Source organism: Trichechus manatus, unplaced genomic scaffold (genome assembly GCF_000243295.1).
Source record: "Trichechus manatus latirostris isolate Lorelei unplaced genomic scaffold, TriManLat1.0 scaffold00033, whole genome shotgun sequence".
Lineage (NCBI taxonomy): Eukaryota > Metazoa > Chordata > Mammalia > Sirenia > Trichechidae > Trichechus > Trichechus manatus.
The window spans coordinates 8884279-8899890 of NW_004443969.1; the positions used below are offsets into that span (position 1 = coordinate 8884279).

At 39.9% G+C, this 15612-nt stretch overlaps 1 protein-coding gene and 1 pseudogene across 1 annotated transcript in view; both read left to right on the plus strand.

Annotated features, from left to right (window-relative positions):
• Positions 1-12888: 12888 nt before the first annotated feature.
• ACMSD (aminocarboxymuconate semialdehyde decarboxylase) overlaps positions 12889-15612 on the plus strand; it is a 116048-nt gene continuing 113324 nt past the window's right edge. Inside the window, exon 1 of the mRNA XM_004375081.1 lies at positions 12889-12993. Coding sequence (XP_004375138.1) covers positions 12937-12993 — 57 coding nt within the window. The 5' untranslated portion in view covers positions 12889-12936. The remainder of the gene's footprint in view (positions 12994-15612) is intronic.
• LOC105756216 (tRNA-splicing endonuclease subunit Sen15 pseudogene) lies at positions 13685-14248 on the plus strand (annotated as a pseudogene).

The window sequence follows — 15612 nt, forward strand, 5'->3', positions numbered from 1 at the left end:
TAATAAATCATGACTAGGTAGAATTCATACCAGGTATGCAAGGATGGTTCAATCAAGCAACGTAAATTTAAAAAAAGGAAAAAAATCACATGATCATCTCAACAGATGCAGAAAAGGCATTTGATAAAGTCCAACACCCATTCCTGATAAAAACTCTCACCAAAATAGGAATAGGAGGGAAATTCCTCAGCATAATTAAGGGCATACACACAAAACCAACAGCCAACATTATTCTCATGGAAAGAGACTAAAAGCACTCCCCCTGAGAACGGGAACCAGACAAGGATGCCCTTTATCACCACTCTTATTCAACATCATACTGGAAGTCCTAGCTAGAACAACAAGGCAAGAAAGGGAAATAAAGGGCATCCAAATTGGCAACGAAGAAGTGAAACGATCCTTATTCGCAGATGATATGATCCTATATACATAGAAAATCCCAGAAAATCCACAAGAAAGCTACTGGAACTAAAAGAAGGACTCAGCAAAGTGGCAGGGTACAAGATCAATATACAAAAATCATTTGGATTCCTCTACACTAACAAAGAGAACTCCAAAATGGAAATCAGGAAAACAATACCATTTACAATAACCACCCCGCACACACACACACCAAGATAAAATATTTAGGAATAAAACCTAACTATACTATACTATACAAAGAAAACTACAAAACACTACCGCAAGAAACCAAAGGAGACCTTCATAAATGGAAAAACATACCATGCTCATGGACAGGAAAACTTAACATTGTGGAAATGTCAATACTAACCAAAGCAATCTATAGATACAATGCAATCCAGATCCAAATTCCAACAACATTCTTTAACAAGATGGAAAAACTAATCACCAACTTTATATGGTAAGGAAAGAGGCCTCCAGATAAGTAAAACGTTGCTGAAAAAGAACAAAGTAGGGGGCCTCACACTACCCGATCTCAGAATTTACTATACAGCTACTGTAGTCAAAACAGCCTAGTACTGGTACAACGACAGACACATAGACCAACAGAACAGAATTGAGAACCCAGAAATAAATCCATCCACTTATGGACACCTGATCTTTGACAAAGGGTTGAAGTCCATTAAACAGGGAAGAGATAGTCTCTTCAACAAATGGTGCTGGCAAAACTGGATATCCATTTGCAGAAAAATGAAACAGGAACCATATCTCACCCCATACACAAAAACTAATTCAAAATGGATCAAAGACCTAGATGTAAAACATGAAACTATAAAGTTCATGAAACAAAACATAGGGATAATGCTAGGGGCCCTAAATTATGGCATAAATAAAATATTAAGCGTAAATAAAAATGCACAAACTCCAGAACATAAACTGAATAACTGAGATCTCCTAAAAATTAAATAGTTATGCTCATCAAAAGACTTTTCTGAGAAAGTAAAAAGAGAAACTACAGACTGGGAAAAAATCTTTGGCAACAGCATATCTGATAAAGGTTTAATCTCTAAAATATACAGAAAATTTCCACAACTCAACTATAAAAAGACAAGCAACTCAATCACGAAATGGGCAAAGAACATGAATGGATGCGTCACCAAAAAGGACATTTAGGTGGCCAACAAATACAGGAAAAGATGCAATCATTAGCTATTGGAGAGATGCAAATTAAAACCACGATGAAATACCATCTCACCCCCACAAGAATGGCACTGATCAAAAATTCAGAAAACAATAAAGGCTGGCGAGGTTGTGGGGACTCTCACACACTGCTGGTGGAAATGTAAAATGGTACAATCACTATAGAAAACAATATGATGCTTCCTTAAAAAGCTAGAAATAGAAATACCATGTGATCCAGCAATCCCACTCCAAGGAATATATCATAGAGGAATAAGAGCCATCACACGAATAAGCACATGCACACCCATGTTCATTGCAGCATTATTCACAAAAGCAAAAAGATGGAAACAACCTAAGTGCCCATCAACAGATGAATGGATAAACAAATTATGGTACATATACACACAAAGGAATACTACACAACAATAAAGAGCAATGATGAATCGGCAAAGCATCTTACAACATGGATGAGGGCATTATGCTGAGTGAAATAAGTCAATCACAAAAGGACAAATATTGTATGAGACCACTATTATAAAAACTCAAGAAAAAGTTTGCACATAGAAAGAAACAAACCTTGATGGTTATGAGAAAGAGGGGTGGGGAGGGGAAATCACTAACTAGATAGTAGACAAGTGTTAACTTTGGTAAAGAGAAAGACAATACACAATACAGAGGAAATCAATACAACTTGATTAAGGCAAAAGAAGACACTTAGAGGAACACAAGAAGAAAAAAAGAGGCAACCACAGCAAATACTATAGCATATACAACCCTTACAACAACACTAAAAATAAATAATAACTCACAAGCAGATACATAAGCTAAATAGGGGTAGGAGGGTGTATAGGAGTATATCCACGTACATATATAAGGCAGGCTGTGGATATTTTTACACACATATTTGTATTACATCATGTATATTCATATATAATACATCACAAAGGAGGCACAGTCATTGAAGCTTCCTAGACACATCCAAATACCTTGAGAGACTGAGTTACCAGGGCTGAGGGCTGGGGACCATGGTCTCGGGGGACATCTAGGTCAATTGGCATAACATAGTTCATGAAGAAATTGTTCTACATCCTACTTTGGTGAGCAGCATCTGGTGTCTTAAAAGCTTGTGAGCAGCCAGCTAAGATACATCTATTGGTCCCAGTCCATACACAGCAAAGGAGAATGAAGAAAACCAAAGATACAAGGTAAATATTAGTCCAAAGAATTGATGGACCACATGAACCACAGCTTCCACCAGCCTGAGCCCAGAAGAGCTAGATGGTACCTGGCTACCACCACTGACCTCGCTGACAGGGATCACCATAGAGGGTCCCAGACAGAACAAGAGAAAAATGTAGAACAAATTTCAAATTCACAAAAAGACCAGACTTACTGGTCTGACAGAGACTGGAGGAACCCCTGAGAGTATGGCCCCCAGACACCCTTCTAACTCAAAACTGAAGCCACTCCCAAAGTTCACCTTTCAGCCAAAGATTAGACAGGCCTATGAAACAAACAATAACACATGTGAGGAACGTGCTTCTTAGATCGATCAGATATACAAGACCAAATGGTCAACACCTGCCCAAGAGCAAAGATGAGAATGCAGGAAGGGACAGGAAAACTGGATGAATGGAAATGGGGGATCGGGGTGGAAAAGGTGAGAGTGCTGACACATTGTGAGGACTGCTACCAATGTCACAAAACAATTTGTGTATACATTTTTGAATGAGAAGCTAATTTGCTCTATAAACTTTCACCTAAAGCGCACACACACACACACACACACACACACACACACAAACAATACTAGAAACTTATTATTTGACCAATGATTTGTGGATCAGGGAATGCACAGCCTAAACCACGTGTTCCAAAGAAATGTGGCAGCATCAGGGTTAATATCATCAGAAGGGAACAAAGAGAGTTCAAGAAATCAAGGCAGTTTTTCAGAGGCTCATTAAAATGTCCTTCAAAATCCTTTCTTCTCCGAAGTGTTAGTTTGCTTAAGAAGACAAATGTTTTTCGGAGGTGGGGAGGGGTCCATGCCTGCTGAGCAGAGGCAGATAACCAGGTGTCTGCCTGTCTGGAATGCAGAAGTTAAAGAGCAGAAACTGTTGATCATACCTGGGCTTTGAGCCAGTTCAAACTGGTTCAGTCATGGCAGGCGAAGCGTAACAAGAACAGACCCAAATTGTTATAATTTGAGTGTTCCAGCACCATAACCAGAATGGGAAAAATTATGGGTCGAAGCCCTGGAATGGGAGACTTGGAAGAGGCGTAGTGAGTCCTTTGAGGAGCCTGATGGTGAGACTGGCTGACTGGCAGGACTGTAGAGAGCACCAGGCAGCTCTGGTGGCACAACGATTAAGCACTTGGCTGCTAACCGAAAAGTCGGTGGTTTGAACCCACCAGCCACTCCGTAGGAGAAAGGTGCAGCAGTCTGCTTCTGTAAAGATTTACAGCCTTGGAAACTCTACGGGGCAGTTCTATTCCATCCTACAGGGTTGCTGTGAGTCAGAATTCCACTTGACAGCAATGGGTTTTTTGTGTTTTGTGGAGAATGACACACATTCAAAGCAGTGCAGTTGGCCACCATCTTTGACCATGTTTCTGACTCTTCTCAAAGTCTGACGGGCAAGAGAGTTGGTTGCTTTCTCTCTAAGAGGGAGAATAAGTTTCCAGCAGGGCTTCCACCCATAATTTTTCCCATTCTAATTACCGTTCTGGTTCACCCCAATTTTAAAAATTCAGGTCTGTTCTTCTTTCATTTCCTCGGCCATGACTGAACTGGGAAAAACTATTTGAAGCCCTGGATTTTACATAAATCTACGAACAAGCTAATTGCTATTTCTAAAAGTTAGGTTACTTATCATCTTAAACTTTTGCTCTGTGAAACCAGGAAGTAGCCATGCTCTTCCGGCATGGCATAAGGGACTCCATGTCGGTTTTAGCTTCCACAGCCACTGTAGCTGCCACCATTCTTACTCTCTCAAGGCTCCAGCCAGACACTTCTGGCAGCAGCAATAAAAAAGTACAATAGGCCCTAAGATAGTACAAGAACTCATTGCAATGGTGGCTTCCAAAATAGCAAAATTCCAAAATTACTCCAGCATATTTACCTGACATAGGAGCAAGAAGTGTGTTAAACACGGGGTGGATGGAAATGGGGCTGACTAATGCCTCACTCTTCCCTCCGTAAAACAGAATATACTTCCATAGCTTATTGTGACAATGAAATGCAAGCATATGTAAAGCCCTTAGAACAGTGCCTGGCACGTACCAGTTGACCAGTTGCCATCGAGTTGATTCCGACTCATAGTGACCCTGTGTGTGTCAGAGTAGAACTGTGCTCCGTAGGATTTTCAGTGGCTCATTTTTCAGAAGTAGATCACCAGGCCGTTCTTCTGAAGTGCTTCCAGGTAGACTTGAACCTCCAACCTTTCAGTTATCAGAGACGTTAAAAGTGTGCACCACACAGGGATTCCATGTATACTCAACAGATATTAAGACTCTCCAAATCCCAAAGAAAAACAAAGCAAAATTTACCACCAGAGTAAATATCAATTACTCTTTGTTCTCCAGTCACAGCAGCTAGCGAATCAGCATCAACAGTAGCCATTGTCCTCAGGCAATCACCAAATCCCTCCTCCTTCCTGAGGTCTCATCAAGGCAGCTTACAGGCGGTCATTAGTGAGGCCAGTGCCTATGTCTCTGCCTGTCGTATGCCGACCTTAGCAAAGCCACCAGACATATTTTCAATAAAGGATTTGATTTGGGGTTGGAAAAACTGGATATGAAAACAAAGTCATGCAGGAAGTTAGAAAGACCTAAGAGATCAAATATGAATGGCGCGATACGGCCTGCCTTTCATAGGGACTAAGGGGTGCTGATAACACTCTGGGAGAGAAACTGAAGATGGGATTTGCCACGGCTTGAAACTGACATTTGATCCCAGGTTCTCAGCAAACGCGGGAAAGGAAAGTGTTACAATAAAGACTGCAAACAGGAGCACATAAACCTTGACATGACGTTGACTCCTTGAGGGAGGAGCCATGTTGGCACAGCTGTTAAGCACTCAACCACTAACCTAGAGGTCAGTGGTTTGAACCCACCAGCCTCTCCGTAGGATAAAGGTGTGGCAGTCTGCTTCCATAAAGATTTACAGCCTAGGAAACCCTATGGGGCAGTTCTACTATGTCCTGTAGGGTCGCTGTGAGTCAGAATCAACTTGACAGCAACGGGCTTGCCATCTTTGGATCACTGTCTTTGGTTTTGAGGACTGCTGTGTTGACCAGATGACCACTGATAGTGTCAAATCAAAGCTGAGAAGGAATAAATTTGTAATGGGCAGCTGCACACCGATGTCAATGATTGGCAGAATTTGGAGTTTTGGTCTGTCAAAGTATGTCAAGACCTTTATTCCCAGTTTGGACCTCAGGAACCAACTGAATTCAGTTTGCTTCTGCAGTTAAATATCCATCATCTCATTGCTTCCTTTTCTGTAAAACTAAACAGTTCTACTTTAATTAGAACACACCCTACTCAGACCCTGAGGCCTGGTATGAAATTCTGGCTGTCTGAGCTGGAGCTGAAGGCTTAATTCTACTGCAGAAACCTCTAGGTATAGATAGCAGAAGATTTGGCCTTATTATATTTTCAATTTCATTATTCTCAAGAGTGTGATAAAATCAAAGCATGATAAGAACAAGAATATTTAGAAAATTACTTGCCTGCTGGCTTCTGGTTAAATTGATTGTCCACTCAGTTAACAATGCAGTCAACTACACATTATTTAAATATCTTCATCTGTGAAATGTTGTCTGCCAATAATGAAACAGACCTTTACTAAAACTGTGGGAGGAATAAGTATAAAGTATTATTGGGGTCTTCCCTGCTCTAACTCTGCTCTGATTCTCTGGGTAAGGGTAATATTATCTATCTTGCATTGTATCAGTGGTTCTCAAACTTCTTTGTCTCAGGACCTCATTAAACCTGAAATGCATTGCAGTTGAGTCAATTCCAACTCATGGCTACCCCATGTGCTATAGAGTAGAGCCATAGGGTTTTCTTGGCTGTAATCTTTATGGAAACAGATCGCCAGGCCTTTCTCTCAAGGCACTGCTGAGTAGGTTCAAACCACCAACCTTCAGGTTAGTAGTCAAGCACAAACCATTTGTGCCAGCTAGGGACCTCTCAGCACCTCCTTACATGCTTAAAATTTATTGAGGACCACAAAAAGTTTTTGTTTACGTAGGTTAAAACCAAACCCACTGCCATCGAGTTGATTCCAACTCATGGCGACCCCGTGCAGTTTCCAAACCTGGAAATCCTTATGAAAGCAAACTGCCACATCTTTCTCCCTTGGGCCTGCTGGTGGTTTTGAACCACTGGCCTTTCAGTTAGCAGTAGAGCGCTTTAATCATTGCACCACCAGGTCTCCTTTATGTGGGTTAGATCTATAAATATCATATTAGAAATTAAAACTGATATATTTTAAAAATATTTACTTATTCACTTAAAATTAACAATAACCCCATTGCATGTTAACATAAACAACATTTCTATAAAAAATAACCATAGTTCCCAAACAAACAAAAATTAGTGAGAAGTGTAGCTATGTTTTACAGTTTTGCAAAGCTCTTTAATGTCTACCTTAGTAGAAGTCAACTGGATTCTCACATCTGCTTCTGCACTCAATCTGTTTGATATGTTGCTTTAGTTGAAGAATACAAAGTTTATCAGGACTCACACAAATATGTAGTAGGAAAATGGAGAACTATTATAACCTTTTTAGATAATTGTTATATTTTTCTTTAATACTACCCCAAAACTTGACAAGTGGTAGTTTCTTAAAAGTTAGTTGCAATGTGGTATCTGAAACCATATTGATGAACTTTCTGTACCCTGTTACATTAAAACCCATTGGTCTATCTTGCATCTTGAATGATTTTGTAACATCATACATTGGTCACCTGGAAAATTTTGGCTCTTTGAGTTATACACATCTTCCCAATGTTGACACATTTCATTTTACAATATTAAAAAAAAAATTCATAAATATTACTACCGACCTCATCAGAAATGTCTTTAAGTATTGGGAAGCTGTTGAGCTTATGGGGGTGGATACAAACTTTCCGAAATTCTAATTTTTACTCTAAAGCTCAAATTTTATCATTGGCAAAAAATATTATTGGTTGTTTTCCTTAAACTAACAGGCTCACTTTGTAAACTTTCGCGAAATTGTCTCCCAAATAACCAATTTGGAATAGCTGTTGTTTGTCTGCCAGTCATTCTTTCAAGTAAAAATGGTATTTCAAGACAAAGCAGCTAGTTCAGTTCATAAGTCAAATAATCGCACAAATATTTTTCCTTGAGATAAATTAAACATAGTTCTTCAGTATGTAGCCGAAGTTCTTTATGCGTGCATTGCATTTCGCCACACAGAATATTAAAAAGATGTATTCTTGAGATTTTTACGACTTCATCAGGACATTCTTAAATGCAACTTTTTCTTTTTTTAATTGTGTGTGATAGTGAAAATATAATAACTGCTAGTGCAGTTTGTTGGTGGGTGGGGGGCCTGGTGGCACACTGGTTAAAAAGCTTGGCTTCTAACAAAAAGGTCGGCAGTTCGAATCCATCAGCTGCTCCTTGGAAACCCTATGAGGTAGTTCTACTCTGTCCTATAGGGTCACTATGAGTCAGAGTCAACTTGACAGCAATGGGTTTGGGTTTTTTTTTTTTTTTTAAATGCAATAATTTTCTATCCCCGACAAAGCTGGGGCATTTGGACGTCATGTTTGCTCAGCTTTTGCCTTTAGAAGGAAAGAGAGTTTGTGTTTGTGAGGTGCTAAGAAAGAAGATAACACCATGGCGAAGACCTAGGTAGATAAGAAGGGGACACCCATGGTGTTTTTCCTAGAAGCTCTGTCACCTCCAATTTCTCCTACAACAGTTGCTTCCATTCAGTGCACAGAAGGTGGACTAAACTGGACTTCTCTGCCCTGTTGTGTGTATTCTTAGCTTTTTTCCAGTCTGGTCTTCGGTCCATGGATGTGTGACTTGAAGCATAGCCTTGTGACATGAACCTGAGAAAAAGTGGGACAGGCTATATACAGGTTAATTTGGAACTGAAAAATTGAGAGTCTTCACTGACCGCTCTGACAGGGATCACAACAGATGGTCCCAGACAGAGTGCGAGATGGAGAACAAAATTCAAACTCACACAGAAAGACCAGACTTATTGGTCTGACAGAGACTGGGAGAACCCCCGAGACTACGGCCCCCAGACACCCTGCTAACTCAGAACTGAAACCACTCTCAAAGTCCACCTTTCAACCAAGGATCAGACGGGCCTATAAAACAAAACATAACGCAGTGAGGAACGTGCTTCTCAGTTCAATCAAGTATACGAGATCAACTGGGCAACATCTGCCCAAAAGCAAAGACGAGAAGGCAGGAAGGGACAGCAAAATTGGACAAACGGACACGGGGAGCCTGGAGTGTAAAGGGAGAGGAGGAGAATGCTGACACATTGCAAGGATTGCTACCAATGTCACAAAACAATTTGTGTAAAAATTTTTTAATAAGAAACTAATTTATGTTGTAAACTTTCACCTAAAGCATAATAATATAAAATAAATTGAACATCTGAAAAAAAAATTGAAAGTCTTTCTTTTTTGGGATATGTACAGATGCATTTTCTTTGAGAAGATATGAAACAGATGTTTTGAATAAGAACAGGTTGTATCACTGATTTGCAAAAGCTGACTAAATAATGGCTTAAGAGTTGACAGTTGTCTTAACCACCATTCTCTTCTAATGCCTGGGGTTGGATGAGACAGGCTTTCTTTCCAACTAGGGTAGAGATCACCTTTTGAAAAATAATACTAATAGCTTTTTTTGAAAAATGATTTATACTTTTCTAGAAATTTCATCCCTTCATGCATTAATTTTTTTTTAAATATGGAGGATCTACTCTGTGTCCAGGAGTCCCTAGGTGGTAAAAACGGTTAATGCACTCGGCTGCTAACAAAAAGGTTGGAGGTTTGAGTCTACCCAGAGGTGCCTCAGAAGAAAAGCCTGGCAATCTACTTCCAAAAAGAGACTTATTAGGTTACTCTGATCTGACAAAAAGTTAATACAGTGAGACGAGATCCTGAATGGACTCTCAACTCTTGGTTCCTGCAGGTAATTTAAAAAAGAGTTCATGGGGCAACTAGAGTAGAATTTAATGGCTGTAGGGTTATTTACTCCATTATTGAGGCAAACAGGTAAGATACATCATGTCTAGGTCATCAGAGGCAGAGAAGAACGTTGGAATAACCTATGACTAAAACTGGCCTGGGTGGTGCAAGTGGTTAATCTACTCAGCTGCTAACCCAAAGGTTGGAGGTTCATGTCTACCCAAAGGTGCCTTGGAGGAAAGGCCTGGCAATCTACTTCCAAAAAATCAGCCATTGAAAACCTTATAGAGTACAGTTCTACTCTGATGCACGTTGGGTCGCCATGAGTCGGAGTCACCATGAGTTGGAGTCGACTCAATGGCAACTGGTTTTTAAAAGTTCTGAGAGAAGACAACTCATTGTTTTTCATGGTCAAAGATGACATTGGAGATGGTGAACACTGTCTGTAGGTGGTTGAATGAAAATATAACTATAAGCCAGCAATTTCCTTACTGACTTTTAAGAACACTGACAATGTGACACATCACAAATTCTTTTTTAAATGCATTTTTATAAATCTTCCAAATAATCAGAGTATTATAAATTCATCACAAAATATTTGGAAAATACAGAGAAAAAAAAAAGTCACTTGTAGTCTCACTGCTCTGATAGAACCATGGTTTTCATTTGGCTGCTTTTTCTTCCAGACTTTAAAAAAGTCTTTAATGTGTTTTTAAGTGGTTCTCCATTAAACATTCTTAAAGTTCAGATACACTGCTGCTCTAATGCTGCTATTCATCACCTAGCAAACAATTCAAATGTCATTTTTGAGCTTCTTCTTTCTTTCTTTTCTTTTAAAATCTCCAGGTCTGGCTCACAGTGGATGACGTCACTTCCTTCCTCAGAAGGATGATAGATACTAGCGCTTTATAGTTCATTACCTTCAGTTCAACACATTGTGGCCCCTTCCCATCTTTTCCTCTTTCCCTTTCCCCTCATGTGGAGAGGGGATCCCCTTCTCTTCAAAGCCAACCCTCCACCTGTAATCTGGTCCCTAATGCCCCATACTCCCCCCTCCCCAAACTAACCCTCCACTTGTCTTGTGGTCCCATCTACCCCCTAAACCCAAGCTGACCCTCCACCTGTACTCTAGTCTCCACCTCTCCATGCCCCTCTGAGCCAACCCTCCACCTGTACTCTAGTCTCCATCTCTCCATGCCCCCAGAGCTAACCCTCCACCGATACAGTAGTCTTCATCACTCCATGCCTCCTCAGGCAGCTGACATCCATTGGTATTATGGCCTATATGTGGTGGGATTACCAATCCCATTCTTCCCCACAAATCTCCCTACCCATATACTGACACCTGGAATTCCTAGTTAAATACAAATTCCAGGTGTGTCATTGCATGGATGTGCGTGAAATGTAACTCTCCCTACTTTTCTGTCTATCATTTGTTAATATAAATCCCCATGCCGTCAGATGGCAGAAACTTAATCTCAGTTATTTCAGGGTTTCCCTTACCCAAACATTTTCCTTGAGGTTTTGTTTAAATTCTGGAGAGTTTATATGGCAATAAGGAGTCCCTGGATGGCACAAATGGTTAAACACTTGACTACTAACCAAAGGGTTGGCAGTTCAAGCCCACCCAGAGGCACCCTGGAAGAAAGTTCTGGCCATCTGCTTCTCAAAGTCACAGCCTTGAAAACCCTAAGGAGCACAGCTCTTCACTGCACACATAAGGTCGCTATGAGTCAGAATCAACTCTATGGCAACTGGTCATAAAAGTGACAATACTAATAATACGAAAAATAGTGACTAACACTTATATGCTACTTACTCTATGCTAGGCATTGATCTATGTGTTTACCATTCATTAATTCATTCAGTCCTGAAAATGGCCCAAGGTTCTATTATTATCCCAGTTTTTACATATAGGGAATACACAGAGAATTAAGTAATGTGCCCAAGGAAACAAAGTTCTTAAGTTTGATGCTAAATTCCATGCTCTAAACCATTACCCTACACCCCCTCTAACTCTTTCCTGTAGCCCAAGGTTTGAGCAGCTGGAGGTAGAGGTAGTATCTGATTTATGTCACTCAGTATGCTGGCATCTGCTGAGACAGCTTCCTTCCGTCATCAATGCATGCAGGTCTCTACTGACTCATCGTTCACCCCTTTCCCCAAGGCCCTTTCATGACTGGCTTACTTTCAGCTACTTCCATCCTCCTTTTGGGGTCATTCTATAGCTCTCATGCCATTCTGAGTCTCAGGCACTGTACTGACCCATCTAAAGCATCTCCATGCAGGTATAGCATTCAACCACTTTTTCTTGCCACCTCCTCCAGGGGCCCTGAACCCTAAGACCATGAGCTCTGCTCTGTACCCTAGCAGAAGTCTTTCCTAGACCCCTCTGAAAACCCTTGATGGAAATGGCTACTCTCTTCTTTTCCCTCTCTTAGGCTGCACACAGCTATCTATTACAGCACATGTATCCTTTTGTCTCTCATTCAACCTTAAATCCTCATCACATAGGCATTTTCAATAAATGTTTGTTAAATGTATGAATGAATGAATGAACGAAAGGCAAAGACAATAGAGGAAACAATATATGAAGAGTAGACTCTTTCTATGATTTTAAAGTAAAGAACAAGCTTCCCCCACAACTTTTTCAATATGCTAAAGGAGCAAGTCAATTTCTAAATATTACTAAGGCAGGGAGGTAGCTAATTGAACAAAACGCTAAAGGTATTAAATCTGGTTGCTTCTGGGGAGTGAAACCAAGAGGAAGAAGAGGTGCATCAGGGGTCTATTGTTTTTCTTTAAAAGCCCTTCTTTAATTAAAAATTAAAATATTTAAAAACAAAAATTAGTCAGTTTTGGACTTGACATAACTCAAAGCAGCCTGCAGTATTTTTGACTTCGTAGGGTTGCATGCAGTCTTCTTTTTAAATTTAATTTCGTGCCCAGAACCCTGAGTACCAAAGATTTGTTTACCCGAAGCCAGGTTGACCAATATACAGAAGTTTGAACTTTAACAAAGTACTTCCAAGGGACCAAGGCTGGTGCCTGAAGGAAGCCTCAAAGAGACTGAGTGATTCAATTAACTCCATGGTTTTCATGGGCCTCCCCTGACATCAAAACTTCTTTCCTTACACGCTTCTCCTTCTCTGATCCTGTGGAGATGAAAATTGACATCCATAGTCATATTCTACCAAGAGAATGGCCAGATCTAAAAAAGGTAATGGTGATTTATCTGCTGAATTATTTCTGGAACTTTTCTGGGGTTTTTTTAATTCCTGTCTTACAGACCTTTCTCTTCTTTTGGTAATTAGATGTTACATTTCTCTACTTTGAGGGCAATTTAAAATTATTTGGTAACTCTGATTTTCCCAGCTTTTAAAAGTGACTTTTATGTTTATTTCAAAAGAACATTGGATCAAAGAAATGTGTTCTCAAAATCCCATTTTCTCCTCAAATGAAACAGTCATTAAAATTTCTGGATAATTTAAGTCAGGCAGTTTTACTTCCATTTAAATCATATATTCAGCTTTTGGGAAGATATGTGCCAGCTACAGAATGTAAAGTTACAGTTTCAAGTAAGAGACTATTACAAAATGGAATGTGATAGGTTTCTAGGACTTCTAAGACATATTTCCTCTCCAAAATGTTTAAAATAAGTTTTAGAAAAGCCAAAAGATAGCATTGTGAAATTTTTTTAGTCTATTTTAGGACACTGTCTGAAACCTTTCCTTTCTGACGTTCTTTAAGCTGCAAATCCTTGATATAAAAAACCAGTGAGTAGGTACATCCAAAAAAACTCTGGAAGAAATGACATGGAGCCTTTGCACAATGAGTATCTCTAAAACGTATTCTGTATTTCTCTGAAGATGGTAATTTCCTTTTTCATTAAGAGTATTTGAATGAGGGGCATGGATGAGCCCAGCGATTCCAAGCCCACCCCTGGCTGCGGCGGCCTGGCCCAGGGCGGCCTATGCAGCGGAGGCGGCAGCAGCTGCGACTCGTGGGTCCCCAAGGACACCTGGATGGGCACCACCCTAAGTATTCAGAGATGATGGAATTACATATAGGAGATGCTACCCAAGCTTATATAGCATTCTTGGTTTACCTGGATCTCATGGAGAGTAAAAACTGGCATGAAGTAAACTGTGGGATTACCAGAACCGCAGCTCATCTGCCTTGTTGGTAGTGAGATAAGAGGAGAAGGATTACCTGCCGTAGCGCCTATCCCCTGCAGCGCATCCCTCGGCCATGACAAAAAGCTCCTCTGGAGCTTACATTTCACTGAATTATTGAGCCCAGTCTTTATTGAGATAAGGGAGATCTTAAAAGCGTCTCAAAAATTGCAAGGTGACCCAGATTTGCCGAAGTCATTTACTTCAGCCATAGTGGAGTCTGATTCCACAATAGTCTATTATAAACTCATTGATGGATTTATGCTGCCAGACCCTCAGAATATTTCACCTAGAAGATGACAGCTATACTTCCTGCTGATTACTTGGTTCATACAAGATTGGATCTGAGACCCATCAATTTGCTTTATCTTTCATCGCAGAGACAGTCGGGGTCGATTTAGCTGGTCCATTCCTTAAGATTTCTTTCTGAAGAATAAACGTTTCCAGACAGATAGAAGAATGCTTTTTGTTAAACAATATAGGATAGTTGCTCTAGAATTTTCTTAGCTGGAGCAGTTTAATTAAAGTTGTAAATGGGTTTAAGGCAAAGATGAATTTGGAAAGGTAGAACACATGTTTCTTCTGTCATCCCACACTCCTAGCTGCCTCTTTGTTCATTGATGTCACTGCTGACTCATATACTTTACTCAACTCTCCCGAAGCCTTTTGTCCACTACAACTAGCCTAGAGTGGCATTTCATATACACTTTGACACCTGAAGAGTTTACTTCTGTCTGCTTGTTCATCCCACAGGAGAAAGTAAAAGATTTCTTTCAATTGGTTATCATATTGCAATTACTCTTATTCCTCTCTTTGGTTGACTTTAAGTGAAAACTAAAAATATGCTCACCCAGAGTGTAAACTTGTATGTCTAGATTAATAGGGGCCAGAGAAGTACTGCGTTTTCCTTTCCATTCTTATAACCACCACCGTTATTATATAATACCTAGAAAATTACAAGAAATAGTGTGGGACACTATCAGCCTCAAAAATATCTTTATTAACCAGACTGTCATTCCACTTTTATTAATCTCTCCCAATTAAGCTGTCCAAAGTATGAAAAATTATATGCACAAAGATGTTCCCAGTAGCATGACTTATAATATCCCAAATATAAACCACTTAAAAATTTAGGGCTGGGATCAGCAAACTTTTTCTGTAAAGGGCCAGGTGGTAAATATTTTAGGCTTTGCAGACCATACAGTATCAGTCACAACTTCTCAACTCTGTCGTTTGTGAAGACAGTGTGAAGGCAGCCATAGACAATACGTAAAGAAATGGGCATGCGTTTGTTCCAATAAAACTTTATTTATAAACTCATGGCCATAATTTGCCAACCCCTGGTCTAAGGGCAAGAGTCGGCCACTTTTTTTCATAGGGCCAAGTAGTAAATACTTTTAAGTTTTTTGAGCCTTATACAGCCTATCATACATTCTTGTTTCTTTACAACCCTTAAAAATGTAAAAACTATTCTTCGCTTGTGAACTGTACAAAAACAGATGCTTGGCCAAAACTGGTCCATTTGCCAAACCCTGGTCTAGTGAAATAGTCAATAAACACACACACATATATAAAACTAAACCCATTGCCATTGAGCTGATTCTGACTCATAGCAGAATATATACAGGAATATATATGTATATATACATGTATATATAGAATAT